The following is a 16,148-nucleotide window of genomic DNA, read 5'->3' as shown; positions in this document are numbered from 1 at the left end:
TTGAATTAACTCCAACACAAATAAAGTTTTCCGAATAGTAATGGTTTGATCACGAACAACCTGCACCACTGGGAGGGAATGAGAGATTTCGGAATGTTGTAATATCTCATTAATGTTGTTTTATTTTTTTCGTTGCACTCTTTTTCATTCATGGTTTTCTTTATCGATTGCTGAGTAAACCACAGTTTTTAAAGACTAAATACTGCTCTGCAATGTTGAACAACAATGAGCCACAGTCAAACAAGTAAATTTTCCAGTTTTACTTAGGTCTAATAATTAATCCATTTACGTGAAGGCTGGTATTAACCACAAATTGAAATTGGTATGGGTTGCTTTCAATGGAAATTATGAAAATTTCAAAAGAAACTTTAGAGAATGTCAAACACTGATTTAGACGAAATATAAGAGTTTTTTTCGATATTTAACCGATATGTCAGAAATAAGGACGAAATCTATCAATTTTAGCCGAAACTCAAGAGTTTCTTCGATATGAAACTTCACCCCTTCCATATCTCTCTTTGATTTTTCCTATATGTTCACAGAATATCACCGTATCGAAAAAATTTCAAACATTGTGTACAACTGAAAACACAAGCCAAGCACACAATCGGTTATGAGGAATTGGACTCTTGAGTTGAGAGTGATGAACACGAGGACGGGAATTTTTTTATTTTTTTTGTTCATACGGAGAAATTTTAGTTGTGGGGTGTTTTCAACAAAATTGATGGGCCAAACCGAAGCAAAGTGCTGCTTCGTAAGTAGGCCGCTAGTATTACTGATGGGCCCAATTTATGTGCCCAGAAGAAGAGGAAAAGATCCGGCCCGGCCCACTTCAAGGGCACAAATTTCTTATAAAGTGAACCCACGGAGAAAGGTCAAAATATATGCAAGGGGCGCCAAATATTACACTGACAAATTAGAGGGCCAGATTGAACAATTTAAATAAGGCATCGAAGTTGAACGGCTGAGATCGAGAGTTCTCGAAAATTACGGTCCAAAATTACCATCTGGTCCTTTTACGTTTCCAAGGACAAGTTAAAATCTCACTTGCTCTCTCAGTAAATGGTCAGAAGAAGTAGCAGAGCTCTGAAAAGTGAAAGAGAAGAAAGAGGGAGATGGGGAAGAGGGGAGCTGCTTCCAGGAAAGAAGAAATGGCGCAAGCTCAGCCTCACACGGTGAAATTTCTCTCTCCTGCCATTTTTTTTACAGTAAATATTGAAGCTTTTTGCTTTTTTTTTTCTTTTTTAATTTTACATTTGCAAAACCCACATGCTACATTTTAATTTCACGTTAAATATTTTTATGGTTTTTTTTTAATTTTTGATTTCTTGGTTAATGGGTTAATTGTTCTCTTCTTGTGGAGATTCTACTTTTAAAACTTTTAAAATAACTGAAAGCGTTTTAGAGAAAATATTTTTGAAAATATTCATTAAAAATACAAGTAAATTCTAAAAAAGTACTTATGCTATCTGGAAAAGCACAGCTTCTTGTAGAAAGCACATAAAATGCTTTTGGATCTAAAAGCACTTTCAATCATTTTAAATACACATCCAAACGAGCTAGCAGTTTATGTGTCCTGTGCTTGATTTTCTGTTTGTTTTATAATTATGTTGCCTTTTAGGTGTCAAGGTTTGATTTTTAATTGGTTTTTTGTTTAGGGATGGTGATGGGATTAGGGTTTGTGATTAAGGTCAGAGATGTGTTGGTTTATTGCCTTTTAGTGCTGAAAGTATTATTTGATTTAGTGAAATTTTAGTGGAAGTTCTTGTTTTAATTTGTTCCGAGTGTTGATGTTTTCTCTGCAAAAAAACTAGTTTAATTGCTTAGTTATGGTTTGATTTACTAATACGTGATCCTGGTATTGAAGTTAAAGCCTAAGGCAACAAATGCATCATTTGAAACTGAGAAACCACAATCTGAGGGACCAAATCCTGCTCCTGAGAGAGTGGAACAGCACCCCGAAAACGCTAGCCCGAAAACTAACTCAAACCTTAGGATGCAAGAAAAATCTGCCAAACCATCTCATTCAAGAAAGAGAGTCAAGCAGTACGATGCCATTGTTAGGCGTTCTCTGCGCATTCGTAACAGTGTTACGCCTGTTCAAAACGGGGACATAGAGCCTGTGTACGAAACTGTTAGTGAGAGTGAGACGGAAGATGAGCAGCCTCTTTTGGAGGAACCCCCTGTGAATGGGACAAACTTGGAGGAAGGACAGACCTCGGGCGAGAAAAGCATGGAAGAAAAAATGGACTATCTTCTACAACTCTTGGAAAAAATGAACTCAAAGGTAATCACCTCGCCGTGGAATAAGATTTTGTTACTTACTTATATGTATTTATAATTCATTTATGTTCCTTATAAAGAACCCCTTTTTATTTTGTGAAATAGGAAAATAAGAGAAGCCCTGGATTTTCTGAAAGCCCAGAGAAGAGATACAAAAGCTTGTACATCGACTCTCAGAAGAAGGTTATTTCCGTTTGTCGTCATGAACTATCTTATTGTCTAGAAATATGACATTTCGTCCTCGTGTGCAGATTGAAGACTTGACAAATGAGAACCATGAGCTTACTTCGAAATTGGAAGTTGCTCATGCCAAACTTGAAGGGGTAAGACTATTTTTGCTACCTTGAGACCGTAGTTTATAACAGGTTTATAACAGTATTCAGAGGATTAAAAGGAAAAAAAAAAAAAAACCAAAAGAAGATGATAGTTTTGCTGCTTTTGCATGTAGTCTTGGATTTTTTTGGAGTACTTTGAACTCTAGTCCTTGTTTCCGTTAAATATGCGGAGCAATGTGCGATTATTATGTTTACTTTGTTTGGTTGTAGTTTGAGAAAGGGACTAATGCGTTTTCTGAAGTGATGGAGAAAATGAAGGACGTGATTTTGGTTTCAACTTTATCGAAAGCTACTGAAACATTTATGAATTTCTCATCTCAAGCAGCACGTGATGCACTTTCTCCTCAGGATTCTGCTCAAGATCTCAAGTCTGCATCTAAGAACAAGAGAAAGAAGCACTCTTAATGGTTTAAACAGTAGCTGGATTGGCTTAGCAAGTATTTTGTAAAGTGTGAAACCGGTTAGTTTGGAAACCCGTAGGCAGTAGTAGCTTTAACAATGAAGCTTAAGTTCGGTTTAGTACTTGGTTACCGAAATGATGTATGGTTCCTTGCTTGAATGTTGAATCGCAACTTTTGTGGTCTTTAATGAAGAATCTAAGTTCATCTATATTCTCTGATTTGATATGTTTCCTTGTTGAGAACTGGTGTCGGAATTTCCTTTTTGAAACTTACATGGGAAACGAAGTTCGGAAAAACAAAGTAAAGCAATAATTTCCATTGATACTTATGTTTCTGGTGAAGTGAAATCACAGAATAAAAGTCAATGGCATCAAAATTTACATCTGCGAAAGTTAATTTCGAACCTGAACAAAACAATCTTCGAAACCATTCCCTAATGATCTCCACGAGAACACTCGTCATCAAGCGAGGCAGAGAAGCCAAAAAGATTACTTCTTGGTGTCTGATAAACTTCATTATCAGCAGCAGCATCACCATCTTCACCATTTGCCTCGTCTGCTGTCGGTCGTGGAGGAGACGAGAAGTCTAGGCACAACCCTTGTACAACTTGTTCATACGAAGCAGAGAGATCTTGGGAGGTGAGCTGGTGGTACTCCACAAGCTGGTGGAGGCATTGATTTTCCCTAACCAGGTTTGAATTTTCATTTGCTAGTCTTGATTTCTCAGCTAGCAGTGCCTCCAACTGAAGCCTCACCAGATCATCTTCCTCAGGCCTCAACCCTTTGTCCATCCCGTCCCAGAGCCTCCGATTCTCCTCCTCCAACAGAGCACAGCGCTCTTGCATAAAGCATAAATCCGATCTTATCGACTTGAGTTCCCGGGCAAACGAAGCTGCTTTTGTTGCCATTGAAATTGCAAGCTGTGGAAAGATAAGCACACAATTAGGATTAGCAATCAACTCAGAACCCAGCAAAGATTTGACAATGAACAAAAGAGAAACCTACATTTTTTGCTTTCTTCAGCTTCCCGTCTTTCGGGCCTCCGTGCTCGTGCTCATTTTCTTTCTTGGATTCATCTCCTTGTTCCTCTGAGCAATGACTATCGTCGAATTTCCTCTTCAATCCTACATGGGAATCTTCTGCACTCTGCTGTTCTTCCGATTCCTTCTCTTTACTCTTCGCCTCCAAGTTGCTCAGATGGCTATGGAATATCTCTGTCAATGTGGGTGGCTTAGCTAGATCGTTGGCTCCCTATATAAACACAGCAAACAAAGTAGTCCCATAAGCTGAAATCCCACATCGGTTGTGACTAATTTCTACAGTTCAGGCAATCAAAAAGCAAATTTCAAATTTCAAACATTACTATTTAGGGTTCTTCCACTATACGAACACCGAAAAATACCATCATTGTGGCACATTGAGCGGTGTACAACACCGTCTGATCGGTCTCATACACCACATGGGTCATTTCTAAGCATCCGCACTTAATACATGTTCGTACCCTTGAAAAATCGCCAATTTAATCTCTTTCAATTCAGATCTGATATACATATATTTTACTGTGACAAAATTTGTAAAAAGTTCAAATCTTTAGCTGCAGACGGGATCGAACTTTACCTGAAGAGCATTATCCAAAGTGTTGGAGAGCTGAGACAAAGTGTAAGCTATGGAATCGAACCCTCTCATCAAAAGCAACGAGTCCTCCTTCCTCGCTCTCGCAGGTTTTGTTTCTCCGCCATTATTTTCCTACAAAAAAAAAGTAAAAACATTCAAATCCACAACCACAGCAGAAACCCCAATTGAACAATAGCCAAAAAATTACAGTAAAACCAAGAACTCACCGTTTGAATTGGCAGAGACGGATCGGCATTTGGTGGGTTCTGAGCAATTGGGATTTTGGAGTTCCGATCGTCGAGAAGCGCATCGATCCGGCTGCGGAGAGAGCTCCAGAAGCGCTTATCGGAGGAGGGGCTGAAAACCGGAGAAGAAGAAGCCATGAGTGATTGCTTGCTGAGGTGGGCAGGCGATGGCGTGTCCACTGAAGCTGCCATTTTTTGGGAGAGAAGAGAGGAGAAGGGAGCAACGGCTAGTCTTTTGGGTTTTGCTGGAGCTTGAGATTATGTGGGATATTTAATTGGTTTATTTAATTTGGTATATATAGAGGAGCCGAACGGCAACGTTACAAAAATAGTCAATCAATCAAATTATTATTGATCTCAAGATCCTTCAACTCAGAGTGGATCTGAACCACAGCTTTCCCCTTCTTTCCTATCTCTTCACTAACAAAGTTCGTCGCCTTTTTTGAGGTGTGGGGTGTGGAGAAGAATTATTGTGTGTAACAGTAACATCAGCTACCGTTATATATATTTTTTTCGTTAGAAAAGGAATTAGCTCACTTGTAAGTGAGAGGTTTTAGGTTCGATTCTCGTCAAATACGAATTTGAACTACATTATTGCTAGTTTATTATGAGGCTTAACTTATTTCCCCTCCCCCTTATAATAGATAATATCGATTGTTAAAAATTAAAAAAAAATAAAAAAAGGAGATTAGCTTGTGGTTTTGTCACGACATTCACCTTTTCACGGATCGGAAAGATAAATGAAAGCATTTCAGTCTCTTCCTTACCACCATCGTGGAATTCAACGTCAGGAATTGAACCAAGACATGCCGTGTGGAATATTGGCCTGAAATTCGTCGCCAACTCCTAGACCATCCTGTGATGGATAATAACATTAATGGTATGTTGATTCGTTTTAAATATATAATTACACGTGATATTGTAGTTGTTACTGTTATAGTCAAAGCGTGTTATAATTAATATGAGTAAATTCATGAATGATCATGGAATCGTAATTGATCAATTTATTTTAAATCCAATCATTGTGTTTTAAGATCATTAGCTTAACACACTTCAAATGTCGCATCTCATTAAATGTCGTTTGTCGATATAACACTAGTAATATTATACCTTAAAGTTTGGAACTCATTGCACAACGCGTGATCTAACTTGAGTGAATTTATAGATAATCGTGAATTGTAGATGATTTGTTCAAATCAAATGTCAACTTTATCTCTTTAAATATCTTTTGTCAATTCAACAATCATTAATATTTTCTCTAAATATGAAACTCATTGTGCAATGCGTATTATTATTTGAGTGACTTCGTGGGCTTGCATTTCTCTTGCTTTACTTACATGGAATGGTTATTGTAATTCTTTATGTTCTTGATTTTTTTGTGTTTACTGAAACATAAGTACTAAATTATTTAAATTTTTAACCTTTATATGTTTATTAATACATTTAGAATCAACAAACACGTAAGTTTCACTTTAAAATCAATAATCTACTAGTTAAAAAAAATTAAGAACTATACTCATTTCTCTTTTCGCTTTCCCAACTCATAGCATCTCTAGTTTAAATAAGTACACATGTTTTTTGGTTTTCCACCATACAACAATAACAATAGGGGTGTGCTATCTACACACCTCTTTTTACTTCTCACACACCAGTTGTTAATTTTTGTCTGTTGATCTTCTTCAATTCATTTGATCCGACGACCGAAAATTAGAAGGGTGTGTGAGAAGTAATAAGGGGTGTGTGGATATTACACCCCTAACAATAAAGCCTTATCCCATTAAGTGGATCGGCCGTATAAATTTTAGAATGTCATTGTACTCGGTTTTGTGCCAAGGCTTTCGTTAGCTACAAGTACGTCATGTCTTTTCTTAGAGTCTCTTTTCAAGTGTTCCTAGGTATTCCTCTACCATTTTGTCCTGAGCCTCTGTCTCATAAACGCATTGTCAAATTGGAGCATTGGTAGGTCTTCGGTTCACGTATTCAAACTACCTTAACCAATTTTTTCTCATTTTATCTTCAATTGCGGCCACTCCTAATATTACGCTATTGACTAACATTTTTGGAAGTTAATTATCATTAGCAATCATTTTTCTCACTTTTATTTTCCTTTATTTTTTCTATTTTTTTCATCTCCATGTGTATCCAAAACTAAAATTTGAAAGGAGATAGACTCAAAAGTGGGACCTTTTATAGACTTTTTGCTATCTCATTTTTTTTTTTTGACAATATTTTATAATGTTAACACGAAAATTAACATTAAATTATGATGTGACAGAAAATCCATGAAAAATCACACTTTTGAAAAAAAATTCCTTAGCATTTCTCAAATTTTAATGAGCTCAAGGAATTAAAATAAAATAAAAAACAAAAAGAGAACTTTTTCGTTTTTCTTTTCTTTTATCTTATACTAAAAATTGCTGGTTCTCACACAATCAGCAACTAGACTGGTAGTCATCGATGGCCACTCTTGCTTCATCCTTCTCCTCTGTGCTCTTCTCCTCCACACCCTCCAACCTCTCTCCGCCGTCTCTCTCCCCTCTCCCCCGCCTCTCTCTCTCCTCCTCCTCCCACTTCTCCACTCTCCCCTCCTCCCTCTCAGCTTCTCACTCTTTCCTCACACACCCTGCCACTTCCAGGCGCTCCAACCATTGTTCCTTCAGCATCAAGGCCAGTGCGGAGGAGAAGAAAAAGGTCTTGATAGTCAACACCAACAGCGGTGGCCATGCGGTTATCGGATTCTACTTTGCCAAAGAGCTTCTCGGTTCCGGCTACGATGTCACAGTCTTGACAGTTGGTGAAGAAAGCTCGGACAAGATGAAGAAGCCCCCATTTACCAGATTCTCAGTTAATATCTCCACATTGTTTTTCTTTCTAGATTTTCGATGTGGGATTAATCTCAGGACTCGTTCGGAATTGCTTCTCTAGTAATTAAGCACTGACCCTAGAAGTGATTTCATTACAAACACACTGAAAATATTCATTGGAAATTTGGAAGTGCTTCTTGAAGAAGCATCTGGCAGTGCTTCTTGAAGTAGCATTCCAAAGACAATTAGAAGCGCTTTTGATTGTCAGAAAGCTGTTTTAGCTATTTCAGAAGCAACCAAAACGTGTCCTTATTTTTTTATAACGTTGGAATTGTTGTGTGATCTGAATGTATTCCTTTGTTTCTCTTTAGGAAATTACAAGTGCTGGAGGGAAGACAGTGTGGGGAGAACCCGCGGCAATTGGGACGATTTTCGAAGGAGCAGCATTTGATGTTGTGTTGGATAACAATGGCAAAGATTTGGACACTGTGAGGTCTGTTTCTTCAATGCTTGAATACCCATTTTTCAACTTGTGCAGCCTTTTTCTGTATGTTCATACGCTGTCAGGGTCAGCCCGAGATTTTGAGCGCCCTGTGCGGAACTTAAAATGAAGCTAGTCGGGAACTAAACAGATCATACTAATTTAATTTGGATACTTATAGGCCTGTGGCAGATTGGGCGAAGAGCTCCGGTGCGAAGCAATTTCTGTTCATCAGCAGTGCTGGAATTTATAAACCAACTGAGGAGCCTCCTCATGTTGAAGGCGTATGTTTTCGTGTCTTCAAATCCCTCGTTGCATATCCTAATCCCTTGTGTCTTCAAATCTTCACTTTTTGCAGGATGCTGTTAAAGCAGATGCTGGTCATGTTGCAGTAGAGAAGTACATTGCAGAGATATTTGGTAGCTGGGCAATTTTCCGTCCCCAGTACATGTTAGGCTCCGGCAACAACAAAGATTGTGAGGAGTGGTTCTTCGACCGTAAGTAGATAACACGAATAAGCACTTCTCTGATGTTTCATTACTTCTCTGATGTTTCATTCATGCATCACAAAACTACAATGCTGTTTTCTGATAATCCTGCGTGCAGGAATTGTGAGGGACAGACCAGTTCCAATCCCTGGTTCCGGAATGCAACTTACCAACATCTCCCACGTTCGAGACTTGTCCTCCATGCTCACTCTAGCCGTTGAGAACCCGGATGCTGCATCTGGTAACATCTTCAACATTGTAAGCGAGCGTGCTGTGACTCTCGACGGATTGGCAAAACTTTGTGCTCAAGCTGCCGGACGCCCTGCCAACATAGTCCATTATGATCCAAAAGCTGCTGGAGTTGATGCAAAGAAAGCCTTCCCATTCCGTAACATGGTAAGAAATGTTATTGATACAAGAGGGCACTTATGAGTTTCAAAGCATCGCGCAGTCGCTCTGTACTTGACATTGTCGATTTTTCGTATATCTTGCAGCACTTCTATGCAGAACCAAGAGCTGCCAAGGAGATTTTGGGATGGAAGTCCACCACAAACCTCGCCGAGGACTTGAAGGAGCGATTTGAAGAGTACTTGAAGATTGGGAGAGACAAGAAAGCCATCAAATTTGAGTTAGATGACAAGATACTCGAGTCGCTTAAAGTTCCAGTAGCAGTGTGATCAATCAGGAATAATGGTTTTTCAATTTTTGCATCTGTGTACTTATTTTTTCATCAGGAAGCAACTTACTAGATGTCATCATCTAAGTAAACAAAATTAAAATGCTGAAATCTTTAACATTGAATCTTACTTGAATCTCGAACGTCCAAATACGAGCCTAGTGTACAACAACAGAACTGTAAAATTAGCTCATACAGAAACAGTCTAACTTATCTGAAAATTTGATATCCGAACAAGTTTCGAATCAAATGAAGAAAAAAAAGACAGCAAACTGCATGAGTCAATAATTTTACTCCCCTTGCTTAATATCAAGGCCCTTAAGCTTTGATTCCAAATCATCCTTGTCATCAGCCCCTTCATCATCAGCCTCCTCGTCAAGGTCTTCGCCTTCAGGATCATTCTCATCCAAGGGTCCCAGCACATCTGGTGAATTCTTGAAAATTTCCTTTACCTCATCAATCCCCTCGTCGGATATGAAATTGCTATTAATGTTCAGCAACTTGAACCCGGGTTTGTTCACAATAGCCTGCGCCAAAACCCTTGCTCCAACCCTTCTAATCGAATTTGTGCTCAAATCAACCTCAGTTAACTGACCATGACCCTCTGAAATTGCTTGGCTAATCAAAATTGTACCTTCATCTTTCAGGTCGTTCTCAGCTAAGTTTAACTTGGTTAGGAATTGTTTTGCCGCTATACAGGTTGCTAGAGCAGCAGCCGATCCAGCTGTAATGTCATTTCCAGCCATTTCCAGAACTTCAAGCGAAGGTGCAGTCTCTTTGAGAGAACTGGCAAGTGCTTCTGTTCCTTCATCTTCTAAGTTCAGATAACTCAGGTAGATTTCAGTAAGATCTCCAAAAGCAGATAGGGATTTACTCAGAGCAATCCCGGATTCTACTCCAAACATGTTGTCACGCAAATCAAGCTTCTTCAAATGGGTACAAGTCCCAAGTGCTTCAGCTAAAGCTATGCCCCCTTCAGAACCCACCCTTGTGGAAGAACAACGGAAATCCTCCAAGAGAGGTGAACGCCTCACCATTTCAGAGATGGCAATTGCCCCCTCATCTCCTGTCATGTTGTTGTGAAATTGAAGGACCCTAAGCTTCTCAGTGGATGGGATAAACTTAGAAACAGCTCTTGCAGCTTCTTCTGATATGCCGTCATTCATCAGATAAAGCTCCTCCAAATTGTTTTGTGATCTCAGAAGTGACCCAAATGCATTGACACCCTTTTCGCCCATGGCATTGTCTGAAAGGTTAAGATACCTCAAAACACATCCTTCCAGGGCTGAAGAGAATATGTTCATGACTTTAAGAGCTTCTTCTTCTGACCTTCCTGCAATAAAATCTGACAGGTCTACTTCTTTCAGTTGATCTTTGATAGACAGTAAGATTGGCTCAGCAACACGGGCTGCATCCATACCAAAGCTTCTATTGCTAAAACATATCTTGGTGTAAGATTTTTCATGTTCCTTCAATGGTTTTAACAGTTCCAAAGCCTCCTCAGAATCAATAAAGGACCGGCGACCACCAGAAATATCAAAGACACTTTCATGGCTAGCAGTAGCTTTCTCATACTGCATCACCTCTCCATCTTCCTTTACTTTGGGCCCCCTTTTTAGGACTTCCAGCATAAGCCTACTTGATTCTTTGGCGTAAATTTGAACTGCCGAACTTCCATCACCATATGGTTCCTTCTCAAAATGTTGGTCTCCAGCTGCAAAGGCTATATCTTCTATTTGCTTGGCATCCTCCTCAGCTTCTTCTTTACTAAGCAGGCCATACTTTCTAGAGAAAATGGACGGAGTTATGAGATTCTTGGTCATTCGATCAACAAGCAGTATCCTGGTGCTCTGACTCGGGGGCCATAATTTGATAGACACCGTGCGTTGGTGGAAAGTTTGTGTAGCAGAATCCATGTCAAAAGTGACCTGGAACCATGCATGGAAGTGATAGTAAATTAAGATGATCAACGCAAACATACATGTTACAGTAAGGAAGGGAACCAATAAAAGAGACACGAGGTGATCTAAATAACAAAAAGTAGCAGCAGTAACTGATTATTCTCCGTCACATGATTACATTCACAGAAAATCGAGTAATTTAAACAGTACTTCAAACTAGCAGTAGTATTTTTGTTTTCAAACGCCTTGTATGAAGACCAAATAACTAAACCTCCAAAAGGGTAAACAAATTGCTGAACCTCAAATTCACACAATTACCTTCATAGAAAATCAAGTGATTCAAACTAGCGGTATGCATTATCATACTTTTTGTTTTCCGATGAGTTATATGAAGACTAAATAACTACAACTCCAAATCGGCAAACAAATTGCTGAACCTCAAATTCTGTACACCGCACATGACCACTAAAATACCACTAAAATACTTCTAAGAAAACAAGGAAATGCGAGTAAATGATGCTTTTTCAAAAATTGTATTTCGTTCAAACGAAAACTATTGCACACGCCCCTCATTCGCCCTAATAGAAGGTAAGGCAAAAGCAGCTTAATAGATAATTTTCGGGAATATATGACACCCTCCTCCATCAGCATAAAGATGAGTCCTTTAACATCGAACTTGTAAGAAAAACCCATAAAATATCAAATCTTTCGCATTCATGACTAAGTAGCTTCTGATCCATAATTCGAATAATTCATCAAAGAAACAAACGATAGACTCTTTATTCATATGAACAAAATTGGAACGATACGAAAAGAATTCTTGAAGTTGAATTCTTGAAGATTTTAAATCACAAAACTTCAATATCTAATTCCAAAAACAAATGACCAATGCTTTCCAAACCTAACAAAGAATTCACGTAAAGACAATTTAGCGATCCAGAGGAAACCAAAAGTTAACGTAAGGATTGTAGAGTGAAAGAAAAAACACAAAATTTCCTGTTTGGATTCCAAGAAAATTCAGCATCTCATAACCGCCAATCCAAACACTAAAAATGGTACAAGATCTTCATTTCTTATCCTCCATAAAAATTAAACAAGAAATTTGATAATTGGATGAAGAAAAACAGTACCTGCTGTTTCTCGGGAAGCAGAGAGGAGAGAATACAAACCCTAGAAATTAAAGTTCGAAAGAGAGAGAAAGCTTTGTGTTCGGATAATATTATATATTTTCCGGGAAAGTGAAAATTTTCTCGGAAACGAATCGAATCTGTATGGGGTTTTGGTGTGTGTGGCTCTCAGAGAGTAATCATATGAAAAAAGATGCGTCGGCGGAATTAGAAAAATTGAAAGAATTTGAACTGGAGGGAAATCATGAAATCCCCAAATCTTTTTTTCCAACTTCAAAAAAATGGGAGCGAAAGCGTGCAATTTAAGGGGTGTATTTAATTGGAATTTTGGAGAAGTTTAATTCTTTTAATGAATTTAGGGGTATTTAATTTGAATTTTAAGCGATTCTCTAAAATTTAATATATATTCAATTAGGATTTTAATATAGTTTATTAAAATCCTTAGAAATCCGAATGTATTTAGAATTTTAAATAAGTTTATAATATTCTAGGTGTATTTAATTAGAATTAGGATTTAAAAAATTTGGAAAAGTTGAGGAATTAGAGGGAATTTGAGAGATTTTGTAGTGTATTTTAAGCATCCACAAATCTCACCTCTCCCCATGAGATTTCGAGAGAATTGAATCAAAATTTTACATGAAATTTCTACAAATCAGTTAAACTCTATAAAAATCCATAAATTTATAAATCTATTAAAATTTCTTAAATTTTCAATTAAATACACACCCCTAAGTCGTCCCGGTTATTCTTTTTCTCCCTCCCAATTAAATGAACGCCCTGAGTTTTGCGGTTATTTACGAGATTTACGTCGGTTGAGATTTTTGATGGTTGAGTTGGGCTTTGACATTGGATTTAGGTCTCTGGAGAAATTTGAGTTGGGCCTTAAACTTTATCGTGTGGACTTGAAATTGAAGGACACTAGAGATTTTTCTATATGTCATGAACACGGTTTAGTACAAAGTGTTGTAATACAAGTAGTTGAATATTTGAAAAAAAAATTTCAACCACTTGTATTATTACACTTTGGTGTACCGAGCCGTATTCCTCACTAAAAATTGCTTTTCATGCACACGCGCACACATAAATAACATGACGAACGTCTCTTGAGAACAACTTACATGCCTTTATTTCGTTGGTACGGTACGCAACTGAAGTGGTACACTTGTGCTATATTAGTCATTTTCTTGTATTGGGCTTCACCATGAGCAGTTTATTAACTCAAAACAAGGGTGTCTACCACTCCGCCTAATTGTACTTAGGCCTAAATGTTAAAGATATCATATTTTTGTTTCTTTGAATATAAAAAATAACGTATACATATTATTTGTCCTATTAAATAGTTCACCAATATAATACTGATACGAAATATAGTTTCTCAAACACTTTCCGACAAACAATTTCTCAATTTAGTTTTGCACCGACATAATTTGCAGTCCAAATTTCTAAGCCGGTGGGATCCGACATATGCCAGCTGTACCCACCGGACTGTAATTTTGGCCTGGAATCGAGGACCAATGAGGAGGGGATGCCAACAAAACTTTTAAGAAACTTGTTACGTGCAGCCTTACGTTCACTTGTCCCCCTCAGCCCTATGCCAATGCGGAATGCCAAATGCCAGCTGTTGGGAACAATCTCAAGCATTAACTGTTCTTCACGTGTGAGCGTTTCACTCATCACGTGACTTTTCAAATTTCATATGTTGTCATAAAAAAGAGTAAATTATAGCAATAATTCTTTAATTTTAATTAAATTAGAGCAATGATCATTCAACTAAAAATTCATTACCATTGGTCCCTCAACTAATCAAAATGTGTAGCTATGGTCATTTTCGTCAATTTGGTTAGAATTTTGTCAAAATAAGTTATGTTGGAAGAACCATTACTACAGCTGGGGTCTCTCAACTCATCAAAATGTGTAGCTACGGTTCTTTTCGTCAACTTCGTCGGAATTTTATCAAAATGAGGGTTAAAGTTTAGGGATTATTGCTCTAATAGGGTTAAAGTTAAGGGACCATTTCTCCAGTTTGATTAAAGTTGAGAGACCAATGGTAATGAATTTTTAGTTGAGGGACCATAGCTGCACGTTTTGATGAGTTGAGGGACCAATGGTAAGGCCATCTCCAATCGAGGGTTGGCCAGAGGGCTCGTTTTAGCCCTCCGGCGCTCCAAGATATTAATATTTTAATGAACAGTACATGACCATATTTGCCTCCGTATCCAACCGATGGCCAAAGGGTTATAGGGCTTGTTTTAGCCCTATCACAAAAAACTGTCTCCAACCTAGAGTCATAAGGCCAAACACAATTGATTATTTAAATTTAAAAACTACAACAACTTAAATTTAAAAACAACTTAAATTAAAAAACTACAACTTATATTTAAAAACTACAACTTAAATTTAAAAACGACAAATTAAATTTAAAAACTACAAATTAATGGTGTAGGAATGGTGAATGAATATTTTAGGTATTTATAGGAAAAAAATTAGAATTTTTAAGAATTTAAAACAAAAAAAAATGGTCCCAAAAAAAAAAAAAAAAATTTAATCCAACGGTTAGCTGACTAGCTATTGGATTCAAATTTTAGTTTTAGCATTCATATCGATTATAACTGACAGGATTAAGAGTTTTTCTGGCCAGCCCTTTCAGATTCCGTGGGACCTTCTTAGATTCCACGAGCCGTCTGGCCCTCTGGACCCTTCAGTTGGAGATGACCTAATAGATTTTTAGTTGATAGATCATTACTCCAATTTAGTTTAAGTTAAAGGATCATTACCACAATTTACTCCGTAGAAAATAAGTGTATAATATTGAAAGTGCCTTAATCATCACGTAAATGGTAGGAATATCGAATGTTAATTGATGGTGAAAGTTAAGAATATCATTGAGATATACCCATGTATGAGTGTTTCACTAAAAAACGTAACGTGAAATGACAAGGAAAAAATCTTGAGTAAAACTGTGAGATTAGATATTTCCAAAGTGATAGGTTATTCAAAATCCAATCAAACCGTAAGAACAAAAGGAGGAAAACTAGTCACCCCACTTGGATAATGATAATGGATCATAAAGAAGAGAGATCATTTCTGAGTTTCTGTGTTTAGAGTCACTAAATTTGAAAATTCAAATATCTTAATTTCAATTATGCAGTTCTCATTAACCTATTACATTGATCCAGATCACATAAAACGAACTCTTTGAATGGTTCAGAACTCTCCCTCTTGTTCGGTCCAAATTGTCAAATTCCACTGTTCCAAACACGGAGATTTAGAGAAGATGAATGATAAACGTATTTGAACTTGATTAACAATTAGGGATTAATCAAGATCCACACCTTATGGTTGCCAATCATTATCAATACAAGTGACCCGCTGAAAGGTGTCATGTCCTATCTTGTGGCATTATTAACGGAGAAATAGAATTATATTTAAGAATTTGGATTATTCACATTTTTATTTAGTAAAGGACTCTCCTGGCCTCCTACCTTACACAATGCACATGGGTCCTCATCATGTACGACAAACAAAACAAAATTTTACACTGTAAATACATGTATTGAGTTTCATAAGGTAATTTCTGGGTTTTTATCCTATTTTACTTCTTACACACATCTTGATAATTTCTGTCCGTTGATCATCTTCAATTCATCTAATCTGATAGCCGAAAATTAAAAAGATGTGTGAAAAGTAAAATGGGATATGTGGATATCACACCCCTTTTTATTTACCGAAAATTTCTAATGCACAAGGGAAATTTATTTGATATTTACATCTTTCATCACGTGTATTGGCCGCTT

General features: G+C 37.4%; 4 protein-coding genes across 5 annotated transcripts; 2 read left to right on the top strand and 2 right to left on the bottom strand.

The window, feature by feature from the left end:
• The first annotated feature begins 909 nt into the window (after positions 1 to 909).
• Positions 910 to 3,227, top strand: LOC126590995 (uncharacterized). Of its 2 annotated transcripts, none has more exons than XM_050256526.1 (5): positions 910 to 1,175; positions 1,874 to 2,287; positions 2,389 to 2,466; positions 2,535 to 2,606; positions 2,829 to 3,227. In XM_050256526.1, the coding sequence occupies exons 1-5, from the start codon at positions 1,116 to 1,118 to the stop codon at positions 3,021 to 3,023; spliced, it is 819 nt and encodes a 272-aa protein (XP_050112483.1). In that variant the 5' UTR covers positions 910 to 1,115; the 3' UTR covers positions 3,024 to 3,227. The 2 variants fall into 2 exon arrangements, with proteins under 2 accessions (XP_050112483.1, XP_050112482.1); XM_050256525.1 differs by having other exon boundaries at positions 915 to 1,175; positions 1,868 to 2,287.
• A 78-nt stretch (positions 3,228 to 3,305) lies between these two features.
• On the bottom strand, positions 3,306 to 5,165 carry LOC126590994 (uncharacterized). The gene is made up of 4 exons (XM_050256523.1): positions 4,860 to 5,165; positions 4,636 to 4,764; positions 4,024 to 4,269; positions 3,306 to 3,938 (listed from the first exon to the last, which is right to left on the bottom strand). Exons 1-4 carry the CDS (start codon positions 5,067 to 5,069, stop codon positions 3,453 to 3,455), a joined length of 1,071 nt encoding a protein of 356 aa, XP_050112480.1. The 5' UTR covers positions 5,070 to 5,165; the 3' UTR covers positions 3,306 to 3,452.
• A 2,127-nt stretch (positions 5,166 to 7,292) lies between these two features.
• LOC126590990 (chloroplast stem-loop binding protein of 41 kDa a, chloroplastic) lies at positions 7,293 to 9,462 on the top strand. Its single transcript, XM_050256520.1, has 6 exons — positions 7,293 to 7,721; positions 8,053 to 8,174; positions 8,344 to 8,446; positions 8,521 to 8,659; positions 8,769 to 9,046; positions 9,145 to 9,462. The coding sequence occupies exons 1-6, from the start codon at positions 7,335 to 7,337 to the stop codon at positions 9,325 to 9,327; spliced, it is 1,212 nt and encodes a 403-aa protein (XP_050112477.1). The 5' UTR covers positions 7,293 to 7,334; the 3' UTR covers positions 9,328 to 9,462.
• Positions 9,424 to 12,642, bottom strand: LOC126590989 (RAN GTPase-activating protein 1). Its single transcript, XM_050256519.1, has 2 exons — positions 12,358 to 12,642; positions 9,424 to 11,254 (listed from the first exon to the last, which is right to left on the bottom strand). The coding sequence occupies exon 2, from the start codon at positions 11,240 to 11,242 to the stop codon at positions 9,617 to 9,619; it is 1,626 nt and encodes a 541-aa protein (XP_050112476.1). The 5' UTR covers positions 11,243 to 11,254; positions 12,358 to 12,642; the 3' UTR covers positions 9,424 to 9,616.
• Positions 12,643 to 16,148: the final 3,506 nt, after the last annotated feature.

Source organism: Malus sylvestris, chromosome 11, assembly GCF_916048215.2.
Source record: "Malus sylvestris chromosome 11, drMalSylv7.2, whole genome shotgun sequence".
NCBI lineage: Eukaryota > Viridiplantae > Streptophyta > Magnoliopsida > Rosales > Rosaceae > Malus > Malus sylvestris.
The sequence above is the reverse complement of the archived record's forward strand: the minus strand, read 5'-3'. Positions and strand labels throughout refer to the sequence as shown.

What these genes read in the sequence shown, in the direction of transcription:
- LOC126590990 (XM_050256520.1), top strand. Translation starts at nt 7,335, where the DNA reads ATGGCCACTCTTGCTTCATCCTTCTCCTCTGTGCTCTTCTCCTCCACA. An exon ending in AAAGATTTGGACACTGTGAG is followed by an intron (nt 8,175 to 8,343) that starts GTCTGTTTCTTC and finishes GGATACTTATAG; the next exon opens with GCCTGTGGCAGATTGGGCGA. An exon ending in CCTTCCCATTCCGTAACATG is followed by an intron (nt 9,047 to 9,144) that starts GTAAGAAATGTT and finishes TATATCTTGCAG; the next exon opens with CACTTCTATGCAGAACCAAG.
- LOC126590995 (XM_050256525.1), top strand. Translation starts at nt 1,116, where the DNA reads ATGGGGAAGAGGGGAGCTGCTTCCAGGAAAGAAGAAATGGCGCAAGCT. An exon ending in CGCAAGCTCAGCCTCACACG is followed by an intron (nt 1,176 to 1,867) that starts GTGAAATTTCTC and finishes CTGGTATTGAAG; the next exon opens with TTAAAGCCTAAGGCAACAAA. An exon ending in ACATCGACTCTCAGAAGAAG is followed by an intron (nt 2,467 to 2,534) that starts GTTATTTCCGTT and finishes CCTCGTGTGCAG; the next exon opens with ATTGAAGACTTGACAAATGA.
- LOC126590994 (XM_050256523.1), bottom strand. Translation starts at nt 5,069, where the DNA reads ATGGCAGCTTCAGTGGACACGCCATCGCCTGCCCACCTCAGCAAGCAA. An exon ending in CGTCTCTGCCAATTCAAACG is followed by an intron (nt 4,765 to 4,859) that starts GTGAGTTCTTGG and finishes TTTTTTTTGTAG; the next exon opens with GAAAATAATGGCGGAGAAAC. An exon ending in CTTTGGATAATGCTCTTCAG is followed by an intron (nt 4,270 to 4,635) that starts GTAAAGTTCGAT and finishes GTGTTTATATAG; the next exon opens with GGAGCCAACGATCTAGCTAA.
- LOC126590989 (XM_050256519.1), bottom strand. Translation starts at nt 11,242, where the DNA reads ATGGATTCTGCTACACAAACTTTCCACCAACGCACGGTGTCTATCAAA.